Source organism: Cottoperca gobio, chromosome 23, assembly GCF_900634415.1.
Source record: "Cottoperca gobio chromosome 23, fCotGob3.1, whole genome shotgun sequence".
Lineage (NCBI taxonomy): Eukaryota > Metazoa > Chordata > Actinopteri > Perciformes > Bovichtidae > Cottoperca > Cottoperca gobio.
Genome location: NC_041377.1, coordinates 9,306,480 through 9,327,500, shown reverse-complemented (window position 1 = coordinate 9,327,500; position 21,021 = coordinate 9,306,480). Strand labels below are relative to the sequence as shown.

At 45.0% G+C, this 21,021-nt stretch overlaps 1 protein-coding gene across 6 annotated transcripts in view; it reads right to left on the bottom strand.

The window, feature by feature from the left end:
* The window catches only part of osbpl8 (oxysterol binding protein-like 8), a 59,574-nt gene that overhangs the window by 2,045 nt on the left and 36,508 nt on the right, over nt 1–21,021 (bottom strand). For 4 of the 6 annotated variants that reach the window (XM_029461782.1, XM_029461781.1, XM_029461783.1 and 1 more), the window contains 20 exons: nt 17,434–17,709; nt 11,613–11,686; nt 10,866–10,946; nt 10,182–10,283; nt 9,894–10,097; nt 8,655–8,739; nt 7,361–7,526; nt 7,004–7,229; nt 6,235–6,419; nt 5,856–6,036; nt 5,674–5,770; nt 5,365–5,463; nt 5,176–5,273; nt 4,232–4,321; nt 3,806–3,942; nt 3,381–3,566; nt 3,039–3,192; nt 1,700–1,802; nt 961–1,066; nt 1–886 (listed from right to left, as the gene is read on the bottom strand). The exon at nt 1–886 is cut by the window's left edge and continues 2,045 nt beyond it. In XM_029461782.1, the coding sequence (XP_029317642.1) occupies nt 757–886; nt 961–1,066; nt 1,700–1,802; nt 3,039–3,192; nt 3,381–3,566; nt 3,806–3,942; nt 4,232–4,321; nt 5,176–5,273; nt 5,365–5,463; nt 5,674–5,770; nt 5,856–6,036; nt 6,235–6,419; nt 7,004–7,229; nt 7,361–7,526; nt 8,655–8,739; nt 9,894–10,097; nt 10,182–10,283; nt 10,866–10,946; nt 11,613–11,686; nt 17,434–17,709 (2,780 nt within the window). In that variant the 3' untranslated portion in view covers nt 1–756. The remainder of the gene's footprint in view (nt 887–960; nt 1,067–1,699; nt 1,803–3,038; nt 3,193–3,380; nt 3,567–3,805; nt 3,943–4,231; nt 4,322–5,175; nt 5,274–5,364; nt 5,464–5,673; nt 5,771–5,855; nt 6,037–6,234; nt 6,420–7,003; nt 7,230–7,360; nt 7,527–8,654; nt 8,740–9,893; nt 10,098–10,181; nt 10,284–10,865; nt 10,947–11,612; nt 11,687–17,433; nt 17,710–21,021) is intronic. The other 2 variants (XM_029461785.1, XM_029461787.1) reach the window with 2 other exon arrangements.

The following is a 21,021-nucleotide window of genomic DNA, read 5'->3' as shown; positions in this document are numbered from 1 at the left end:
CAAAATACTGTACAATATGTGGTAACCACGCCGCCTGTACATGCTACCTACAGGATACAACGACGCAGACTTTCAACATCGACTTTGTATGCAAAAGGTGAAGTTTTATTTTATAGCAGAAATGATAGCTTCTGTTCCTTTTGACAATATCTCGTGTTATTTATCTTCACCCCGGCGATATCAAAGTATCTAAGAATAAAAAAATAAAAGTCACATAGATTTGGACCACTTTGTTTTTCTGTCCCTCTCACTGCCACTGAGCAGACGCATGTTCACACAGGACACACCAAGAAAACATTAAAAAAAACATTAAAATCAAAGGTGTTCTTTCTAATCTGTCTCCATGTTCGAAGGTTCCCTGTTGTTTGAGGTGAAATGTAAATCACACAATAGTTTCACTCCATCTGGAAAACTAAACAAATAACAGCTAAAAAAAAATGGCCGCTGCCTTTGCCTCCAACATCAAGGCATCAACGAGCTCCAGAGTGGCAGTAGAGACTTCAGCGCACCAACACCTCTCCTCCCTCTTCCTCCTCCTCCTCCTCCTCCTCCTCCTCCTCTTCTTCTTGAAATCTGTGGATCTCTGCAGAGTTTTGGAATGAACTGGCTAAAAATAAACAGGTTTTAAAAAAGTCTCTTTCCGTGTGGAAGTCTCCACTTTCCTGTACGTGTGTAGTCGGACGTAATAAAGACAGAGAAGAAGAGAGTTGTCAAAGTTCACGTCTCTGCGTCCCACACTGTGTGTGTGTCTCTCTGCTACTTGAAGACGTAGTTGATGAGGACCTGAAGGAGGATGAGGAAAACAATGATGACGTAGTCGCGCTGTTGGAGGAAGGAGCCGCTCTCCACCCGGCCGGCCGTGCGGCCCCGCAGCACGCTGATGTTCCTGCAGACACACAGCAGTTACGTGAAGGTGCTCAGAAGACGGGCATCACATGACGCTCGTGGTGCAGTTCTCACCTGTTGATGTCTTCCTGCGTCTGCTTGATAGACTCAATGGCACTTTGAAGTTCGCTGAGGTCGGCCCCTTTTTTCCTCAGCCGACTGTTATGTTTGCTTTTATGTCCTGAAACAAAGTGTGACACATCGTTTCTGCAGAGTTCAGATCCAATGAGAGACATTTTAATACCACGTAGGATGTAATTACACTTCAGTGCTTCTCAGCCGTTTATAACAATCATTTCTAAATTAATCTGGAACAAAGTTTGAGTGATAAATGATGAATTACAGGTTTTGCTACAGTTGACATTTAAAGTCGTTGACCTTTGTCGGGACTCCTTCTCGTTAGCAACAAAGGTTTGATGATTGAAAACACTTGTAGTTCATTATGTTCGTACTAAATACATAAATATAAAACATCCAGGACCCTTAGAAATGTAAGAGTTTTTAAAACCCTCTAAAGCTTGTTTGGGACTAACTGTAACGCAGACACCTGTAAAGTTCTAACGTTGAGTATGTTCACATGGACTCAATTAAAATGAAAGTTCCTCCACGGTCCCCTCAGCAGAAACATCGAACACCAGCAGAGTGTGCTGTTGACTAGCCTGAGCAGTCAGTCCAGCATCCACCACGAGTCGAACTCTAACCCAACATATAGTTAGAACCGTGTTCACACTAACACATAGCGACTTAAAGGCAACCAAAGGTTTAACTTGTGTTACTCTGTGCGTGAGTGTGTGTGTGTGTGTGTGAGACTCACGCTCGCTGCCAGACGAGTCCTGGTGGTCGGGTTCGGGTGAGGAGCAGCCACTCTCGGGGCTCTTGGGCTTGTCGCTCTTGTGTTTCCTCTTTGGCACAGTCACCTACACACACGTGCACAGATACACACATAAGCACACACACACAGAAACAGGTCAAACAAACGGGCCACACACACACACACACACACACACACACAACATATTAAGAGCACAGACATGTCGTCGTGTCCGCAGTACACAGACAGAAGAGCGTCAACAGAATTGTTTACATTCATGTCAATACAACAACAAAATGGTGTTCTGATGCACGAGTCCCCCCCACAGAATCCCACACAAACATGCTCGTCGGCGTTGGCGCGACAATGATGGTGCAAGGCATGCTGGTACATCAGCACATCCATTAGAATCACTCAACAATGACACACAACGTCTAAATGCACCAAAGAGCTGGAACATTAAAACCATTCAGCTCAACAGGATCAAACTCTTCTTCTTCTGCTTCATGCTTTAATGTCATGGCTGAAGGTTGGCAGAACATTTAAAAACAACAACAATAATAATAATAATAATAATAATAATAATAATAATAATGCTATCAGGGAATGTTTCTTTAACGTTGTTTGTTGTGACAAGAGTTGAGTGAAGGAGGAGGAGAGAGTCTGTAACCAGAACACAGACACTATTCTCCTGTCTGGTTATTTCTTTAATTATTTTAACCTCACACACACACACAGACACACACAGACACACACACAGACACACATAGAAACAAAGGCAGACGAGGACAGGTGGAGGGTGAGGAGGCGCCCTGCAGAGACCAGGCGCTGATGGAGGAGGCTGGTCTGTGGATGTCATGGACGTTCTCTCTTTTACACTTTGTATGGGAGAAAACTTCACAAAGTGCTGTTGCTCACTTCCTACTGATGTCACAGGTTTTACAACATACCTGAAGAAATACCATTTCAACCTGAAGACACTGTTATTATACTCTCTGCAGACTGACAACATGTCTGCCTGCAGGAAGACAATAGTTCCGTCATCATAAAAGCTGAAAAGGAAGGAGATCAGCTGACTCCAGCGTGCACTTAACGTAACTTCCCTCCCATACACAGAGAACAGCAGGTGCAGGGAGTGAAGAGCAAAAACAGAGACAAAGAAAACGGAAAAGACAAAAAAAAACAAAAAAAAAAAAAAGGAGCAGAGGCGACAACGGCACAAAGAGAAGAAGCGACAATGGAGACGGTGCAGCGGGTGCTGCGTGGAAGGTGGCTGAGGCGGCGAGCTGCTTTTTTTTTTTTTTCTTTTTTTAAATGGCGGTTTTCGATCGGGACGACCTACCTGGCACTTGCAATTGTCCCTCCGCGGCCCCTGGTTACTCAGACTAATAAGACTGCCAGAACGTACCATAGGGGTGCGGTGTCGGACCTTGGTCTGGATACAGCCGTCTTTCTCAAACTGGATCAAGTCGTTGAGCGGATCCCATGGCCTCGTGCTGGGGGGCGGGGACAATCAGTGAGACACACACATGGGAGGGGCATGGGGAGTAAAACAAATACAATCATTAAAGAGAGTATGGAGCACAGTTGGCCTCCACATTGATCCTGCTCAGCCCTAAACTCTGTCAGTAGATCTTTGTTTATCTCTCTGTCCTGAACTCAAGCTTCACAGGGAGTCACTCACTCGGCATATCTGTAATGCCACTCTCCGGTGACGGGGTCCTGCTCGAACAGCGCGGGGTTCCACTCCTCACATTTGGCTTTCCGTTCGCGGGCAGACTTCCGCTGAGCTTCCTCCAGGATGAACTTCTCATTGGTGGCTTCGGTTTGGTCCTTGTTGTTGACGGCGCGGGTCACGTGCTGCCACAGCCTGAAGGTTAGGCGGGAACAAAGTTTGTCAGAAGAGATGCTGGAGGGGAGTAACAACTGTGCTGTAGTGAATATGTTGTTTGTCTGATGTCTGAAATCATCCTGTAGCGTATAAAATACATGTCGCTGACGAGGTTAAAAGCTCGACTTTCATCTTTAAAAGAGAACCCTGTAATATTGAGAGTCTACAGGTGACTGTAAAGCTGAACATTACACCATCATGAGGAAGTCGAGCTGCACCTTTCTGACTCAGACTCTCCCTGCTCCTCTGGAGGGACGGTGCAGCGCGTCAGTCGACTCTGCCTCAGCTCCGTCGTCGGGTTCCAGAAGGTTTCCACCGTCCCCGTCTTCTTATCGTTGATGAAGATTTCACTGTCCTTTGAGGGGAAAGTCAAAAAGCTCTGATTACTTTCCTAAAGACAAGATGCAAACTACAGCCCTGTGACGCTGCTCTCTGTACATCCTGGTGGGAACCAGCCCACGAGAAGCTGAACAGCATTAAGTTACTACGTTTACAAAAAACGAATAATATTCATTTAAAAGAGAAGATTGCAAATCAGAAAAGTGGAAAGCACAGTGTACACAATACAAAATATAACATCTTGTGCCACAGGTCTGAGGCAGGAGCTGAACCCTGCATGTCTCTATGTTCATTATACAACTTACCCAGTGTCCTTCTAGCGTAGCCAACACCTCCTTCCCCAGCTTGATCTTTCCACAGACCTGATTGACACTGTCACTGCTGCCCAGGAATGGCTGGAGGAAAGAAGGGGGGGGGGGGGGGGGGGGGGGGAAGGAGCAAGGAGGGAGGTAGAGAGAGGTGAGAAGAGAAAATGAAAGCAAATAAAAAGGAGGAAAAGGTGGAGATAAAGGAAAGTAAAGAAAAGAGCAGAGAGAGGACAGCAAGAGGAAAAACAAAACAAGGTGGAGGAAGTGGGAGGACGGGGGGGGGGGGGGGGGGGATACACGCACACACACAGGTTACTTGCTGCAGTTACTACGGAGAATAAATGTGTGTGTGTCTGTCGTCAATGAAAACAAAACAAGAGTCTGAAGCTGCAGATTTTAACTTCATCAACTTCCAATCAAATAAAGTTGTTGGACTGAACGTTCATCCAGCAGATTATAATTCTGCATTTCTTTTTAAATGTATTGATTCCCTGTTTGCTTTTGTACCTGTCGCTACGTCATGATGGCACAATGTTGATGGTTTGAATGGAGAATGGGATGTTTTTCAGGGGGGGGGGGGGGGGGCGTGGTGGAGGTGGAGGTGATGGGGGGGGGGGGGGGTCAGAGATTCAGAAAGGTCATGTGAGAAGCTGTTTGTGTTATATAGAGGTGCACTCAACTACAATGATGAGTTGATGACATTCTGAAAATCGATTCATCGTTTAAATGTCTTTAAATCTGTTTCAGCCTCAAATATGGATATTTCCAGCTTTTCTGTTTAATATCATATTACAGTGAATATCTTTGGGAACATTTACAGACGTCACTCTGGACTCTAACTGGTGATTAAACTTGATGATGACAATAATTGTTACTTGCAGCCCTAAAAGGTCCGACTATCAACGAAGGACTGATTAAATACTTGTGTTTAACAGCCGTACCTTCAGTTTGAACTCCAGCTGAGCGCTGTAGCCTGTTTTCTCACACGCGATGGTGATCTGCCCGCCCAGCTCCAGCGTCATGGTGCCGTACAGGATGCCTGCCGGACGGGAACACAGATTCTGCATGAGTGTCATGAACGTTTGTTTTTACAGCTACATTAAAGCACAGAGAGCAGGAAGCACTCGGACCTTTGCAGTGAGCGTAGGGCATGTTCATCACATAGTCCTCCCCTCGGTTGAGGAAGTTGAGCCGAGCCTCCCCGTCCAATATGGCCGACAGGGAGTTTCCTAAAAGGTAAACAGAAGCAGTCAGTGGACAGCAAATAAATAATTAAGCAGCTGAATAATATATTGTTTGAGTGAGTGAGCGAGGAACAGGAGACACACACTGAAAAGTAAAATTTAGTTGTCTGGAAATATTACAGAACGGATGATGTTGAACAAAAACATGTATTGTTTGATATCACAATATAAATTCTGTAGGATGTGTGCGTGTACCATAGAACTTGGACTTGGCCAGGATGCTGCCGCTGAGGCAGAATCCGTCCTTCCTGTTGCTGACGTAGAAGGCAGACACGGGAGGATGATGAGACACCTGAAGAAAAACACGTCATTCAGCAGCTTGAATGCAACTAAGGAAGATTTACAAGGGAACGTATGAGCTGTGAAGCTGCTGTTACCTGTTCTGCGATGTAGAAGGTCTTGCTGTTGGTCTGCTGGTGGAGCCACATGCAGCGGTACGTCTCTCCAATGATGGGGTTATAAGGCTTCTTCAAGCCCTTTGGCTTCTTGTAAAATCCCGAGATGTACCACTTCACCACCTTCTTCATCCGGTTGTAAGCGTTCTCCTCGATTGCAGCCCTGGAATTAAACACAGTCAACAACATATGGATAAGAGAAAAGACCACATGATAAACAATCAGCTGATAAATATGTATTTAATAAGGTATTCAGCAACAAAGTGCAAACTGTGGCTGCACTTTCCTCCAGCAGTTAAGTCTTTAAAGGAAGCTTTGAAGTCTGTTAAAGGACTATGTAAAGTGAAACGTGCAGACTTACTCTGACAGGAAGTCTGCGTGGTAATAGTAGTCAGACAGCTTGTCCAGAAAGGACCTCGGCTCCAGGATGAAGGTGGGCAGCACCACCTTGGACAGATCCATGCCCGGCCGCACCTGCTTCAGCAGAGTCCAGATCAGAGATTTATTCTCCTCTGATACCGTCTCAGTCTGGGCAGCTTCACCAGCCTGGACACACACACAGACACACACACACACAGGATTATAGAGGTTTCCTACATGTAGCCTGCAATAACGTCTCAAAGTGCTCAGAAGCATTCACACTGTTGCACGACTCTGCACATGAAGTTGTAATTATCTTCTAAGTACAAACATTTAATTAGTGAGCTGTGTAACAGACACCAACACACACATCAAAGCTGTCCAGAGGAACGTGCTCATTTCTCCTCATTACACATGAAACTGAAGTTTTGATTAAAGCTGAAGATGGGTGTTGAACATCCTCTGAGAATATGCTGCTCGATCTACGTTTCTTAATTAAATGTCTGTACAGAATAAAGACGTGCTCTGATTCTGATCTCTTCACAGCTTCCACAAACATCTCTGTAACTTTATTTTAGTTTGAATTCAACTGTATGTTCACACTTATCAGAATCAAAGAAGATATTCTATTCTGTTTATGTTGCTTATAACTGAGTCGACTATTTATCATCCATCTACAACTGTATTTATCTATGAATCAGAAGCTGCTCACAAGAATACAAAGGTGCATTATTTTATATTAACTCCTCCTGCAGCTCTTCCCCTCCTACCTCTCCCAGCTCCTCATGCGACTGCTCTAAGTACGGTGTTTCCCGCAGATGTTCGTTGGGGTCTAGGTCGATGTACGAGTCATCTTGGCGCTCCGACGTGTCGCTGTCGCTCTCCTCGCTCTTCTCCAGGCCTTCGGGGTCTGACTCCTCGTGGTCCTGCTCTCCCTCCCTGTCCGACTTGTCCGAGTACAGGTCTGGGTCCTTCAAGTGGTCGCTGTCGTTGAACCTGAAGGACGGGCGGATTGGGAGGGGGGAAGAGATGTTTACAACAAATAATGTGACATTTGAAAAAGGGCGGGAAGTTTAATGTTTTAGGGGAAATATATAGTTGTAGCTTTGGTTTCATTTCCTACTCACTGGAAACCGTGGATGTTGTGGGCTCTGAGCAGGCTGTAGAAGTTAATGGAGTGTTCTCCGCCTGTGGCGACTGTGCTCATGTCCTCCTTCCCCTCGCGGATCATGGTCCTCTTCAGCAGGCTGGAGCACTTCAGGGCCAGCTCTAAGGCGTCCATCCAGCATCGACCTGGGACACATCATCTCATCAGGAAAACCCACCGACAGTGACGTGCAACACATATTCAGCCTCCTTTAAATACTGAGCAAAAAGTAGGTTTGGCTCTTTTTACCCACAATCCCCCTGGTTCCATTCCAGGATTGACTCCAGACATTTAAAAATCCTTCCCACTTTGATATTTACATCATTAAAAGCAACCTATATCATAATTACAATGAATTTTTCTCAAAAATGTAACTTGTTGGATGAAAACCTTTATATATAGTGCATACAACCTACATTTAAAAACTTTAATAAAAAAGGAGGGAAGTGAATATTGTGCATTAAAACAACAAGTCATCTTGAACAGTTTGACTGTTTCAGCACCACGGACAGAGACGCAGACAGGGTGAGGCCTGACGGAGGTTTCAGCACCACGGACAGAGACGCAGACAGGGCAAGGCCTGACAGAGGTTTCAGCACCACGGACAGAGACGCAGACAGGGCGAGGCCTGACGGAGGTTTCAGCACCACGGACAGAGACGCAGACAGGGCGAAGGCCTGACGGAGGTTTCAGCACCACGGACAGAGACGCAGACAGGGTGAGGCCTGACAGAGGTTTCAGCACCACGGACAGAGACGCAGACAGGGCAAGGCCTGACAGAGGTTTCAGCACCACGGACAGAGACGCAGACAGGGCGAGGCCTGACGGAGGTTTCAGCACCACGACAGAGACGCAGACAGGGTGAGGCCTGACAGGAGGTTTCAGCACCACGGACAGAGACGCAGACAGGGCGAGGCCTGACGGAGGTTTCAGCACCACGGACAGAGACAGAGCGAGGCCTGACGGAGGTTTGGTGCTGAAACCTGCTAGTTCATATGTGACGTTTCCACTAACAACAGTTTAATAAAGCGGTTTTAAAATAGGTCAGTTTGTGCAGACATGCTTATATTAAGATAATGACGATTAGATAACAAGGATTAGGGTTAGTTTCACTTCCACACACACACAAGGTAATCCTGCCAGTAAAAGTAGTTTGAACCAAAACTGATACAGCTTCATGTAGCTGATACTAATGTGATGGTAATTTATGGATTTGTATTCAATGCTACTAACAAGACAAATAGCTGAAGTGTGATTGACAGCTCGTCTCTTACCATCAGATTCAGAGGCAGCACGGAAGATGAGGTGGCTGCTGGGTAATGGCTGCGTGATGGAGCCGACTGCTTCTCCTTTAGGACCCTGAGGACAACACAGAGAGGACGAATATCAGCGTCTTGATTGCTCCATTACTCATCTTGATCTTTGTCTCTTTTCCTTTGAGGGGTTTTGTGATTACTTCCTGCAGGGTTTGTGTTTGTGTGTTCAGCTGCTCACCATTTATGTGTGCAAACAGAGGAACTCTAGACTCCCCAGTTAGTCATTAGGCAAATTATCTAGGAGAGGGGACTGAGAGCCTGAAGTGTTTATAAAGTAAAGAGGACGATGGGGGGAAGCAGGAGCTGTAATCTAAAGCACAGATCGACAATGATTCAAATCTTTTCATCGCACAAACTACCAAGTGGACTGAACAGAGCGGAAGACAAAAGGGAAATGTTCACCGCCAAATATGAAAATTGCAGGCTAGAAGTATAATTCTCTGTGTTTACCATAAATTAAACAAAGATGGGCTCTTAATTATACAGCTAACATCCCGTATGTTTAACTAGAAGACATTTCCCTCTGATTATCTGTTTGTGTTCATTTTGTTTTGGAGACAAACAATTCTGAATGACAGACTTTTGGCGTTTCCATCTTTCTCCGCTGATCAACATCTTATTAATTATATGAATACAGGACTATGAGGTCAGACACTTGTTTCTATTTCAAAGTAAAGATACATTAGATAATACATCGCAGGTTTAAAGCAGTAGTTCAACATATTGAAGGCGTATTTGCTGAGTGTCTGTGTGGTAAATATGAAGCTACAGCCAGCAGCTAGTTAGCTTAGCATAAAGTCTGGACCCAGCTAGACTGTTCTGTCCGAATGTAGCAAACCAAGAGAAAACCTTGTGGTTTGTGGCTCATTACTCCAATAAAACTCTACATGTTCATTTTAACACTTTAGGTTTATGTGCGGATGAAAGAATGGTGATGCTAAGCTAACCAGCTGCTCACAGTAGCTGTATTCTCACCTTCAGACATGAAAACAGTTTCAAACTGTTGCAACGTTTGAACCAAAGTTAATTTCTTCAGTGGAGAACGTTCTGCTTAATGTTCCCTTTAATACTCAGACTGGGCATTTATCACTCAACACACATATATATGCTTTTCTCTACTCCTTGAGATGTTTGCAGTTCTTCTGCCTGTAAGGCTGTTAAATGCTCCACAGTACAGATGGTGATGAATATAGTGACCTTGACAGCCCAGATGGACTGCTCCAGCGGGTGAAAGAGCTTGAAGCAGAAGCCGTCCTTCTTAGACGGCCTCTCGATGAGCTCGCAGGCGTTCAGCAGCACCGTTCCAACCCACTGCCCGTTCTTGTGTGTTTTGTAGATGAGCAGGACGCCTGGTTTCAGAACACACCACAGCTTGGTCCAGCTCTTCAGAGTCCCACGGATCTGGATCAATACAGATAAACATCAGACACTAAAGGACCTTCTGCTTCACGAGGACGTTTGACAGCGGCTGGAAGACGTTCCCACCTTGAGCCAGTCGGCCATGACTATGACGGAGGGGTCGGTGATGGTGCTGAGCAGCTCCTTCGTCGCCCTCTTCTTCTCTTCCCTGTAGTTCTTCTTCTGCACCTACAGTCAGCAGACAGATGAACAGAACTGTGAATATTAATATTCCACACTCGTTTCTCACTGAATCACATTTGGCATCAAATAACAAGACTGGAACGAGACTCCTCGGTGTTCCTGCTGAATATGCAGCGAGGACTTTTAGCACTTTAATCAGTTTTGATTGTTCATTTATTCAATTAAAGCAATAAATTCCTCAGCGTGTGCTGTAGGAGGCTCCATCTGTACCAGGATGCACTGAGCAAGCCACTGTCCCCCCGACCATAACCTCCTGCACAGCTGATCTCCGCTGCATTTCTTCAGACTAAATATGTTATTGTGTTTACTTCTAATGTATTTCTCTACTTTGCTCTACAAATAATCCTCTGCACATCCATTATGGGCCATTTCTGCAGTTTGCAATACAAGCATAGATTTAATAACATTTCTTACACAAGAGCACGGCTCCCCTTAGCTACCCAGAGAAATACAAGACGCAGAAGTTTGAAGTTCTTTCTGTCACTGTCCTGTCAAATATCAGCACTGGATGCAGGAAGAAGAGAATTTACAGCAGGAGAACTTCTCAGAACCGACTGCGTCTCTTACCTTGAGGGACTCCTTCTTGGTGAGCTTTCCTCCGGATGCCGACACATCCTTGTCTGAGCCATTGTACAGCTTCGTTTCAGACTGAACACACAGGGGGAGACATAAGGGTTAACAAGTGACACATGATTATATTATCTGTCAACTTAATATCTTTTAATATTAAATGTACATCCATCATTTGTTGAGCTACTCAAACAATAATTAGAACCGAAGCTTCACAATGTGAGCAGCCGACCCAACAATCATTATACTTCTAACATTAGCTGCAACATCTAAAGAAGATGTGTCTCAGCCAGCTGATTGAAACGACTTTAAGTGGAAAGACACACGGGGGTGTGAGGGAATCCTAAAGCTGAGCGAATTAAAGCCTTAAACAGCCACAGGCAGGTTCACACCGAAGGAACACGAGAACAAACACCGAGGATACAAACAGATACTCGGTTTCCTTTAGTGGAGAGCGATGGAGACATGGCCACGGCTCAAGTCTGCTTCCCACAGCTTCAATAAGATGTTCTTGAGAATATAAAGATTATTTGAATATCTGGCCTTACTAATAAAGAGCTTTTGAATCTCTGAAATGAAGCCGTCACATGTCTTCATACTTCACAAACAGATGTGTGTGTGTGTGAAGACTCAGAGACAGATCTGATGTGGACAGATAGACGGGCCTCCTCCACACGTCGAGCTGATGTGTGACGTGTATATGATTCTCTGAACTACAACACACAGCAAAGCAGATTTCCTTACTTTGCTCTTGGATATGGAATGTGAGTCTTCTTTCAGAGGCAGAGGCAGGAGGTCCTCCTTCCCTCTGTCGAAACCTGTCACAGGAAACACAAGAGCATTAAGACGAGCTCAGTCCAGCATCGTCTTCCAGAGAGCCGACCCGTCCCAGCAGGCCACCCGCTGCTCAGTATCTGCACTGAGTAAGTCTCAGGGACATTAACGAGGCGTGTTTGTCCCAGAGGGTCCTCAGTGGGCATCTTGAGGACGGGCTGCACAGATATTAGTGATTCTGTAGCAAATGTTTCAAAGCTTAATTCGTCAGGTTCACACGTCAATTCATTCTGTTTAAATCTCTAAACCGCTGCAGATAAAGATTAGGCTGCACTAAATATATATAGTGTTATAACAGTAGTGGGGGGTTTGGGGGACAAACACACACACTTGCACTTGAAAGCACTTGCAGAGTCTGAGCAGCAACATGTAACCTCATCACATAATGTCAGTCACGAGCGCTCGCCGTCCTCCAGAGCAACAAGCTGCCGCCGGCTGCAAGTCACTAATCTGAACGCAGCTCAAAAGTTAAAATTGGCCGGTGATCGGAGGTTCCCTGTCGTAATCCAGACAGTGTGTGTGTGTGTGTGTGTGTGTGTGTGTGTGTGTGTGTGTGTGTGTGTGTGTGTGTGTGTGTGCAGAGCAAACAGGAAACAAAGAAGCGTTGTTTGGACACTCGATTACCAGTGAAGTGTATTAATAGAATATAATAATGTGCATGAATCAGCAAACAGACTTCATTCGAGCTCCACTTTAGCGTTTAGTCTTCACTAGTGTGTAACCGATGATACACAACAACAACAGATCCCTGAGCTCCTGGCAGCGCTGACACTGCTGGTGTCACGGTGACAGAGAGGCTGTAAATATTTGATGGTTTCCGTCTTCTATCCACAGGAGAAGGAAGCGCTGCTGAGTGTGAGGCGGTCGTGGTTCAATAAGAGACGCGCCGTGTCTGTGGAAGGTCGGCTTCCTTCTTATGTATTCTCCCTGCAGTGTGTAATTGTGCCCTGCAGACATCTTGTATTAAATGACTCAGAGAGGATTAAACTCCACGCTACTGTTATTAAAAACAATATAATGTTTAGTGCTTGACTGGAGTGATTGTCTTTCTCTTTGTTAACCTGCTTCTGCAGCATACAGTAATCCTCTCAACTGCCACACACACACACACACACACACACACACACACACACACACACACACTGTATCAAGTGCATACAGAAAGTTATGACGATTGTGATGGAAGGTCTAAGAAATGTCCGTCAATAACGCTGAGTTTCTCCACTTTAAAACTGTTGAAACTCAACATACAACACAGCGTCGCTACTTTATCACCTAATGAAAGACAAAGTGCAGTGTCAGCTCTGCTGCACGTCTGTGTTGTTCCACGTTAGATCCCAATAACAACCCGTACACACGACATTAAGACCGGAGTCTCATTCAGACTGCAGCCGACATCAGAGCTGAAGGCATCGTCTTTCTGTCTTTGTTTAAGGCGGCTTCAGTTGCTCTGGTGCGTTAACGTCCCAGCAGACCATCTGTGCCCACTTGACAGGCTGAACGTCAACTGCAGCTGGAAAACTACTGAAGGGCAGTTCAGCCACTAAAGCAAACCACAAGGTTACACAACTCCTCACCCGCTTTCCCCTGATCCCAACCTTTACACAGGAAGCCGGACGAGCACAATGATTAAGTTAATATGTGATATAGTGAGAGTGAATAAATGCATCTCCTGCTCCTGTCAGAGTCGTGCTTACACCACGTTTACACACACACACGTTTATTCATCAGCATGTCTCAGATCATTACTCATCTCAGGGACTAAAACTTTCTTTAAGAACTAGAAAACATTCCCTTCTAAAAGTATCCACCAGGTTTACTTTCATGTGTAATCTTAATATCATGTTGGATTATGCTAAACGTTAAGGACAAAGGCAGAGCAGAGGAGCAATCATTGTTTGACCACAAGACCGTCAGCATGCTGCGATGCAGTCAGCGGCACGCAGAAGGTGACGAGTGCAAACCGCTTGTAATTTAAGTCATTTATGACTTACTTTTTGCAATTGACCTGCAGTCTTCCACAATCACAAGAGAGTTCTTTTTAATCTCTTTTTCATGTGAGACGATCTGAAATATAGTCAGAGCTCTGCCACACAACTGCTGCAATGTTAAAACACTGCATCATTTTAATGTCCTGCAGCCATGGTCACGCTTGATTCACAGAAAAGGTCTTTTCAAACCTAGCAAAGCAAATGGCTCAGAAATGAAAAGCCTACAAACGCATGAAAAGTAAAAGATGCTCCATAATTCAGATTTGTTTCTTTTTTAAGAGTAAAGGATTTGACATCAATGAGTTTCAACAAAAACGAGTCTCTGCAGGATTGCTGAGTGGATCAAAGCGTTAAGTGACGAACAGCACGAGATCTCTTCTTTAGATTAAATGTCTTTACACTTCCCAGGTTTGTTGTCTCACAGCACACATTTATAGTTCATCTTTTCATCGCATTCAGTGCGTAAATCAGCTAAATCTAACCCTTATATATATATATATATATATATATATATATATAAATATGTTGGAGAGTGAGATTGTGATTGTGTGTGTGTGTGCACAGCTGAAGACTCACGCCCCACTGCAGAGTGACTGGCTTTTAAAAACAAGAGCTGCAGTGCTTTCCCTCTGCACCAAAGATCCCAGACAGGAGAGTGGAGAGCTGCTGCTACAATACATCTCTTCCCACATTAATGCTGCGCCTCACAGAAGCTTTACAACCAAAGTGCTCTGGACTGCACAACAGAGGTGAACGTAAGGCGAGAAAACTGCATTCACATACAAACCACATATTTAAGAAAGTCTAAAAACTGGCGACGACTTTATGATCGAACATATGGAAAGTAAATGTATTGCTATCGTCTATTTGAGCCAGGTGAGGTTTGAAGAGGCAGACCCTCTGCAGGGATGAACGCAGCTGCATCAAAGTAAACACTAATAATCACACATCTTTAGAAACCAGCATCTGCAGTCGAGATATTTAGTTTCCACACATTCTACACTCCAGACTTCTTTCCCTCTCGACAGCAGCAGGAGGTTCTGCTGGCGTCTTAGATTCCCACACTGAACCATGTTCACGTTAAGCTTATTGAAAGCTCTTATTAGTGAAGAATAAGAACAATAATGCAGCTGTGGATTCAAAAGTTATGTACAACTCTGGATGATGTATTCTGTAGACGTGAAGGCTACTATGGCAACAGGTCACCAGAGAACAACGAAGGGTCCAGTTACTCACAACACTTCAGAAACTCGCCATGGCAACAGTGCCTCTATTATTGTGGTTAAAAACTAAAAGATGGCTGCTCCATTATAAAGACATATAAATGGGAACATTTCACTGATTCAGATGAGTTAGAAAGCAACAGGCTTATTTACCTTTGTATTATAATATAATTAAAAGCAGCACAGCTGATCACACAGCTGCCCACACAGCTGATCACACAGCTGATCACACAGCTGCCCACACAGCTGATCACACAGCTGATCACACAGCTGATCACACAGCTGATCACACAGCTGCCCACACAGCTGATCACACAGCTGCCCTTGAAGTTAGTCCACATTAATACGAGCTTTTATTCCACACAGGAAGCTGCTGAGACCAGAGGGCGTGAGGTTGTATTACTACGGCTGCTGTTCTGTGTTGGCGTTCTAAATATAGTCCACCGGGTCAGCGCTGTCAGACGCAGTCCCTTCCTGAAGTCTGCTGTCCATCTTTGGATATTTAACGAAGCGTATGAGCGTCAAGCTGACAATAATCTGCCAATGTGTCAATGAATCGTTGGGTAAATAAAGATGAAGGTGAAGTCTTCAAACTGCTCTTGTTTTTGTCCAACATCCTTTAACTCAAATGTATTTAGATTATTATAATGAAGGACCAAGTAAAGCAGAACATCCTCACGTTTCAGAAGTTGACAAACAAATCAATCATCACATTTCTGAACAATAAATTAAATAATGAAACGATTATGGAAAAAGTGTCGAGTGTTGACAGGCTCATAATCGTTTTATCTCTGGAGAGTTTTGGTCAAATAAACAATAAAACGCATCTCTCTGTAGGGAAGCAACAACAGGTACAGAAACCCATCAGAGACGATCCGTTGAAGCAGTACCTCACAATAGATCTGTGGACCAACACATGTTGCCGGCACAGCAACACAAAGTCAACAACCATCCCTGCGAGGCAGAAAGATGTTAAAGCGACGCAGGAGTCGGCAGATGAGTCAGCACAACACGCCTGCACCAGTTGAGTCCTGCAGCGGCTCTTAAAGTCTGTTAGCCTCTAAAATAAGGAGGAAGTGAGACGAAGAAGAAAACCTCTCAACTTGTTGTTTAGAGGAGAAAGAAAAAGGTTTGTGGCCAAAAGGTCACCAGCTTGAATCCCCAGACACGGAAAGGTCGAGGAGAGAAATGACAAACACACACACCCCCCCCCCCCCCCCAGCATCAACGTGAGGCAGTGTTTGTGCAGTCAGTTTGTGTCCTTTTCAGCAGGACAAACAAAGGAAGGACGTGATTATAAAAAAGAGCACTAAAATTATTTAATCCTAAATGTTCTGAGGGATTTGCTTCATTTCTAACAAAAGATTAACTCTGCACAAGTACTGCAGAGGCATCACTGCAGTAAACACAAGGCAGCCGAGGACTGAGCCTCCTGCTTCACCTGCAAGTCAAGAGTCAGGGACAAACATCTCACCGCTCTGACCAAGAACATTCTTCAGAGACATGTATATGATAGTGTGTGTGTGTGTGTATGTGTGTGCGTGTGTCTGACCACAGCTGATCTCTCCACTACTGGACTATTGAGCTTTAGAAGTTCTGACACAGACACACAGACACACACAGACACACACACACACTTTGGTTTCTTTAGTTTATCCGTTACACTAAAGGAGCTACGAGGGATTGTGGAACGAACAGGGAGGTTTTAGTTTGATTGGTGCAACATGTTTGTGGGTGGGCACCAACAATAGTTAAGATCACCTCCTGACAGACACGCAGAGTTAACCTGCGTCTCACATTTCAGTCCTGCTTTCAACTGAAGTCAGCCGAACTTTCGATCTCACACATTCCAGGTGACTTATGTCTTAAATCCCGGTGGATGGAAACACTCTGTACACCTGTGTGCCTGTTGAGAGAGTGAAGGAAACATTGTTTGTAGAATGATGATGAAGTGTTCTGTTAGCAGCTACGCAGGACCTCAGCTGTCACTCAGCAGCTGCCATCAGAAACTCAGCTTCCACAAATACAAGAATGTCAAATTATAATATCTGCAGTATCATCAGTTTATAGTTTCTTACACAAAAAGGTTTAAGTTTGACTTTAAATGAGTGTTTTAGTAAGAAGCTTCATTGTGTTTCTGAATATAGAAACATATAGAACACACGCAGTCAGAGAAAGTTGACCCTCCGCTGTGTTCATGGTGGGAATCAGTTTCTCTCTGCTAACATCAACAATGTGCAACCTCATCTAAAACCAGTCTGAAGCCATTCTCTGATCCAACACTGCGCAGACACTCTCTACTGTGTATTAATCTCATGTCTAATGAAGCAAAGCCACTGACACACAACACATCTGAAGAAAACGTAGCCACAGTGGGAAACTATTTGACATCTTCTGCATAGCTAGTCCACACACCTACATCTACCTTCTACTACGGACACGAGTCATCACAAACACCACACGCTCTACTAACGGACACGCTTCCCAGTGTGGAGCTCCACATCGTCATACACCCACCTGGCAGCGAGATGGGTGACAGCTCGTTATAGCCCCCGAAGGAGGCATTGCGGATGAGTTTGCGTCCATCTGGGTGTGGAGGTCGAAGCGACGCCGTACCGCCGCACGTGGAGAAACGGCGTCGACTCAGCAGGCCCTCCTCCTTCATCATGGGGCCGGCGGGAGCTCCCTCGGTGTGTGGGAGGAAGGACAGGAGGGGTGGGGGAGTGCTAAGGAAACTCACGGGTAGAAGATCGAGGAGGGGGGTCGGGAAACTGTCCGATACGTCCCACGCAGCTAGTGAACCAAAAAAGTGAATAAACCAACCAATACACACACACACACACACACACACACACACAGTAGCTCAGACACAAGCGCTGAAGTGCAGTACGCTGCTTTCCTCTGTGCTTCCTTCAGCAGACTGCTCCCGTTCTCCCTCCCTCACACACACACACACACACACACACACACACACACACACAAACACTCACTCTCTCTGTGTGTGTGAGTGTGTTTGGAAGCAGCAGCCTGTAAGTACTTAATAACGAATAAGCCGAGCTCCTCCTCCTCTCTCTCCTGTGGACGGGCAGGAGAGCTGCATCTGTGCTTCAACAGCCTTTATGTTCCACATCTTTCTCTTCCGCTCACTCTCTACACTCAAACTTATATGCTTGTTAATATTCTCTAAATATTGCTGCATCGTTATGACGTCAGTGGATGATTTCTAAAACACTTGCACACAAACACACAGTATTTGAAATGTTAAGGTTTTATGGAGAATGCTTGCGTTTGTAGTGAGCGTTAGGGACTCGGATTATACTGCACGAGTTGTGTGAGAGTTTATAAATGGATGTTTTTATGTAGTTTTGCTTCTCAATTTGTCACTGAGGAAGCTTGTGAGGAAACAAAGTGAAGGTAACAGGTGAGTCGTTGGTACACAGATCAGCAAAGTATTCCTTTAAAAGCCGAGAAATGTCCCTTTAAGACACTGTGTGTACACTCTCTCACACACACACACACTCTCACACACACTCACACTCACACACACACACTATTGAGGGCAGAAGGAAGCACTTGATCACACCAGTGGAACTTATCAGACCAACTAACAGCTACAAGTTGATCAATCAGAAAGTAAATCCATCAATGAATCTCATATTGTCAGATGTATTATTTTATATTATTATCTATATTCAGCTTCATAGAGTTCAGTAAATAGTCTGCCTGCGACCAGGCCGGCAGCTCTCTTTGACGCACTGACGACATTGTTTCCTAGAAATGTGATCTCCACGCTGCAAACCCAGCTCTATTTCCAGCAGACGAAGCTCAGACCAGGATGAAAAGAAGAATTGTAGCTCTTTTACATGCTGTTAGTAGCCATGTTATGTAGTGTTTATTAAAAAGGAGAAGCTGCTTCGCTGAAAGCTTTGAAGATAAATCCATTCTGCATGACATGCATCTCTGCTGGAGGGAAAAGGCTTTGAAACCCAATCTGCTGCTGATCCTTCCACAGCTCATCTTCCTTCAGCTGCTTTGTCTTATTTTACTCTTTTAAAATCATTCTGGCCTCGTACCAAACATCGCTCCTAAATGTCCACGGAGACATTAAAGCCAGGATGGCCTGGAGAAGCAAACTGAGCAAGTGTGCTTGAATCAGCAGGTCATCAGGATGTTCGGATCATCATTCAGATCCCAGAGCTCACTAACGTCCATTTCTGCTGCATGACGTAAGAGACACTTGAGAAACGTTTGCTCAGTTTCTTCATCTTCAGGGTTAGGGAAGTTAGTGAAGTTAGTTAATGAATCACAAAATGACTCACCAAATGGAGCGGATCCATATTCAATACCGATGTCAGACAATACAAACACCTGGGACACAAAGAGACGGCGTCGGGGACAATGCTGGGACCGCGGAGGAACTTACAAATTAATTTATGCTTCATGGAATATACATCATTTAACTGTAAAGAGTTTAAATCTCTCAAAGCAAGAGACCCATCTGACGGCAGGAAAACAATATGAGCTCAACAAACTACACTGAAGGTTGAACTATGAAGCTGTTCTCATGTTTACTATGTGCGTTTGTAAATACGAGTGAAGGGAACAAGAGTGAGTCGCTGAAGTGGTGCAATTTATAACAAGACTCATTTATTATGTAGAACAAATATGTTTGACAGCCACGACAAAATAATGATTGCACATTATTCACGTTAAGAAGCCAGAGGGAGTTAGTGGAGCTTCGTGTCTCGCGTGCATCAGGTGAGCTGGTGCAGGTACAGGAAGTGCTGCCGTGCCAAACAGGACAGTACGTAGTGAGAGAGGATCTACAGTGTAGCAGTCACACCAGGGATTTATTATTATTATTATTATTATTATTATTATTATCCAGTAGACTTGTAAGAAGCCTTTTCATTGTGACATCACTGAACTCATCAGAGACAAACTTCTCGCTTTATAGCCATTCAGAAAATATCAACTGCACAGTGAATGAACTCAAACCACACTGCAGACACACCACGGCACCGTAACCCACGAGATGCATCTTCCAGCTCAAGTGATACAAACCCTGCAGACAGACGGTCGCATGTGGAGGAACACATCTAGTCTTACATAAACGTTACAAGGAGACCCTGTAAGCCCCGGATTAGCTTTGCAACAAAGAGGCTTTTTGAACAGGCATCGTCTGCTGTGATGCTGCGACGGTCTCACAGTACGAACAAGCGGAACACAAGAACCAAAGGTCTGTTTCGGTCCATTTGAACTCCGTGTGATCTTTGTTCCCTCGTCATGAGAGCCTCACATTCATAATGCACACACACACACACACACACACACACACACACACACGACAGGGGGTTCACAGGTACAACACTAACACGCTCTGCCTTGTTACCTTGCTCTCCTTCAGGCTAAAACTTAAAGACAAGTGTCCCACGGTCTCGTGTTGATCCTGCTTTAGATCCAGGTGGTGTCGGTCCAGTCGAGCCTCTGGCCGTCCGAGCAGAGCTCAGAGCCCAAGGCTGAGATATTACCCATCGCCGTCCTGCTTTACATCCACAGACGCTTCGTTATAGACCGCACATACCTCCGCTGCCAAGCCTTGTGCCTCTTAGAGCTCAGGCCTCGCACTCATTGGATGAGAGCGCTGTCGGAAGAAGTTCTGCGGGATCGTCAGTGGCTAAGGGTGCAGGAAAGACCAGCCCCGCCATGTCGTTAACCCCGTCTGACAGGCCATAATCCCCGAGGCTGAGCCTAAATCCATGCTGACCCCACCTGCTCTCTCACTCCTGCACTCCCCGCCTCCCCCCCTGTTCAACTCCTTTCACATACATTCTCCATCTTATCACCGTTCTCTCTCTCCAGTACAGGGAGACTCTGTTTACCTGGAAAGACGACAGCAGTTAAAGCGAGAGCATCAAAGCCGATTGAGGAAGCTTTGTCAAACAACCTCCCGGGTTTATTTTAGTTCTCAGTGAGTCCCGGAGAAGAGAAGGCTCACTGTGTGGACGCTTCAACTAAACTCTCATAATCACATCAATCATAAACTATAATAATATAATAATAATAATTCAGAGTGTCAACCAGAAGGGCAGTCAGAGAGCAAAC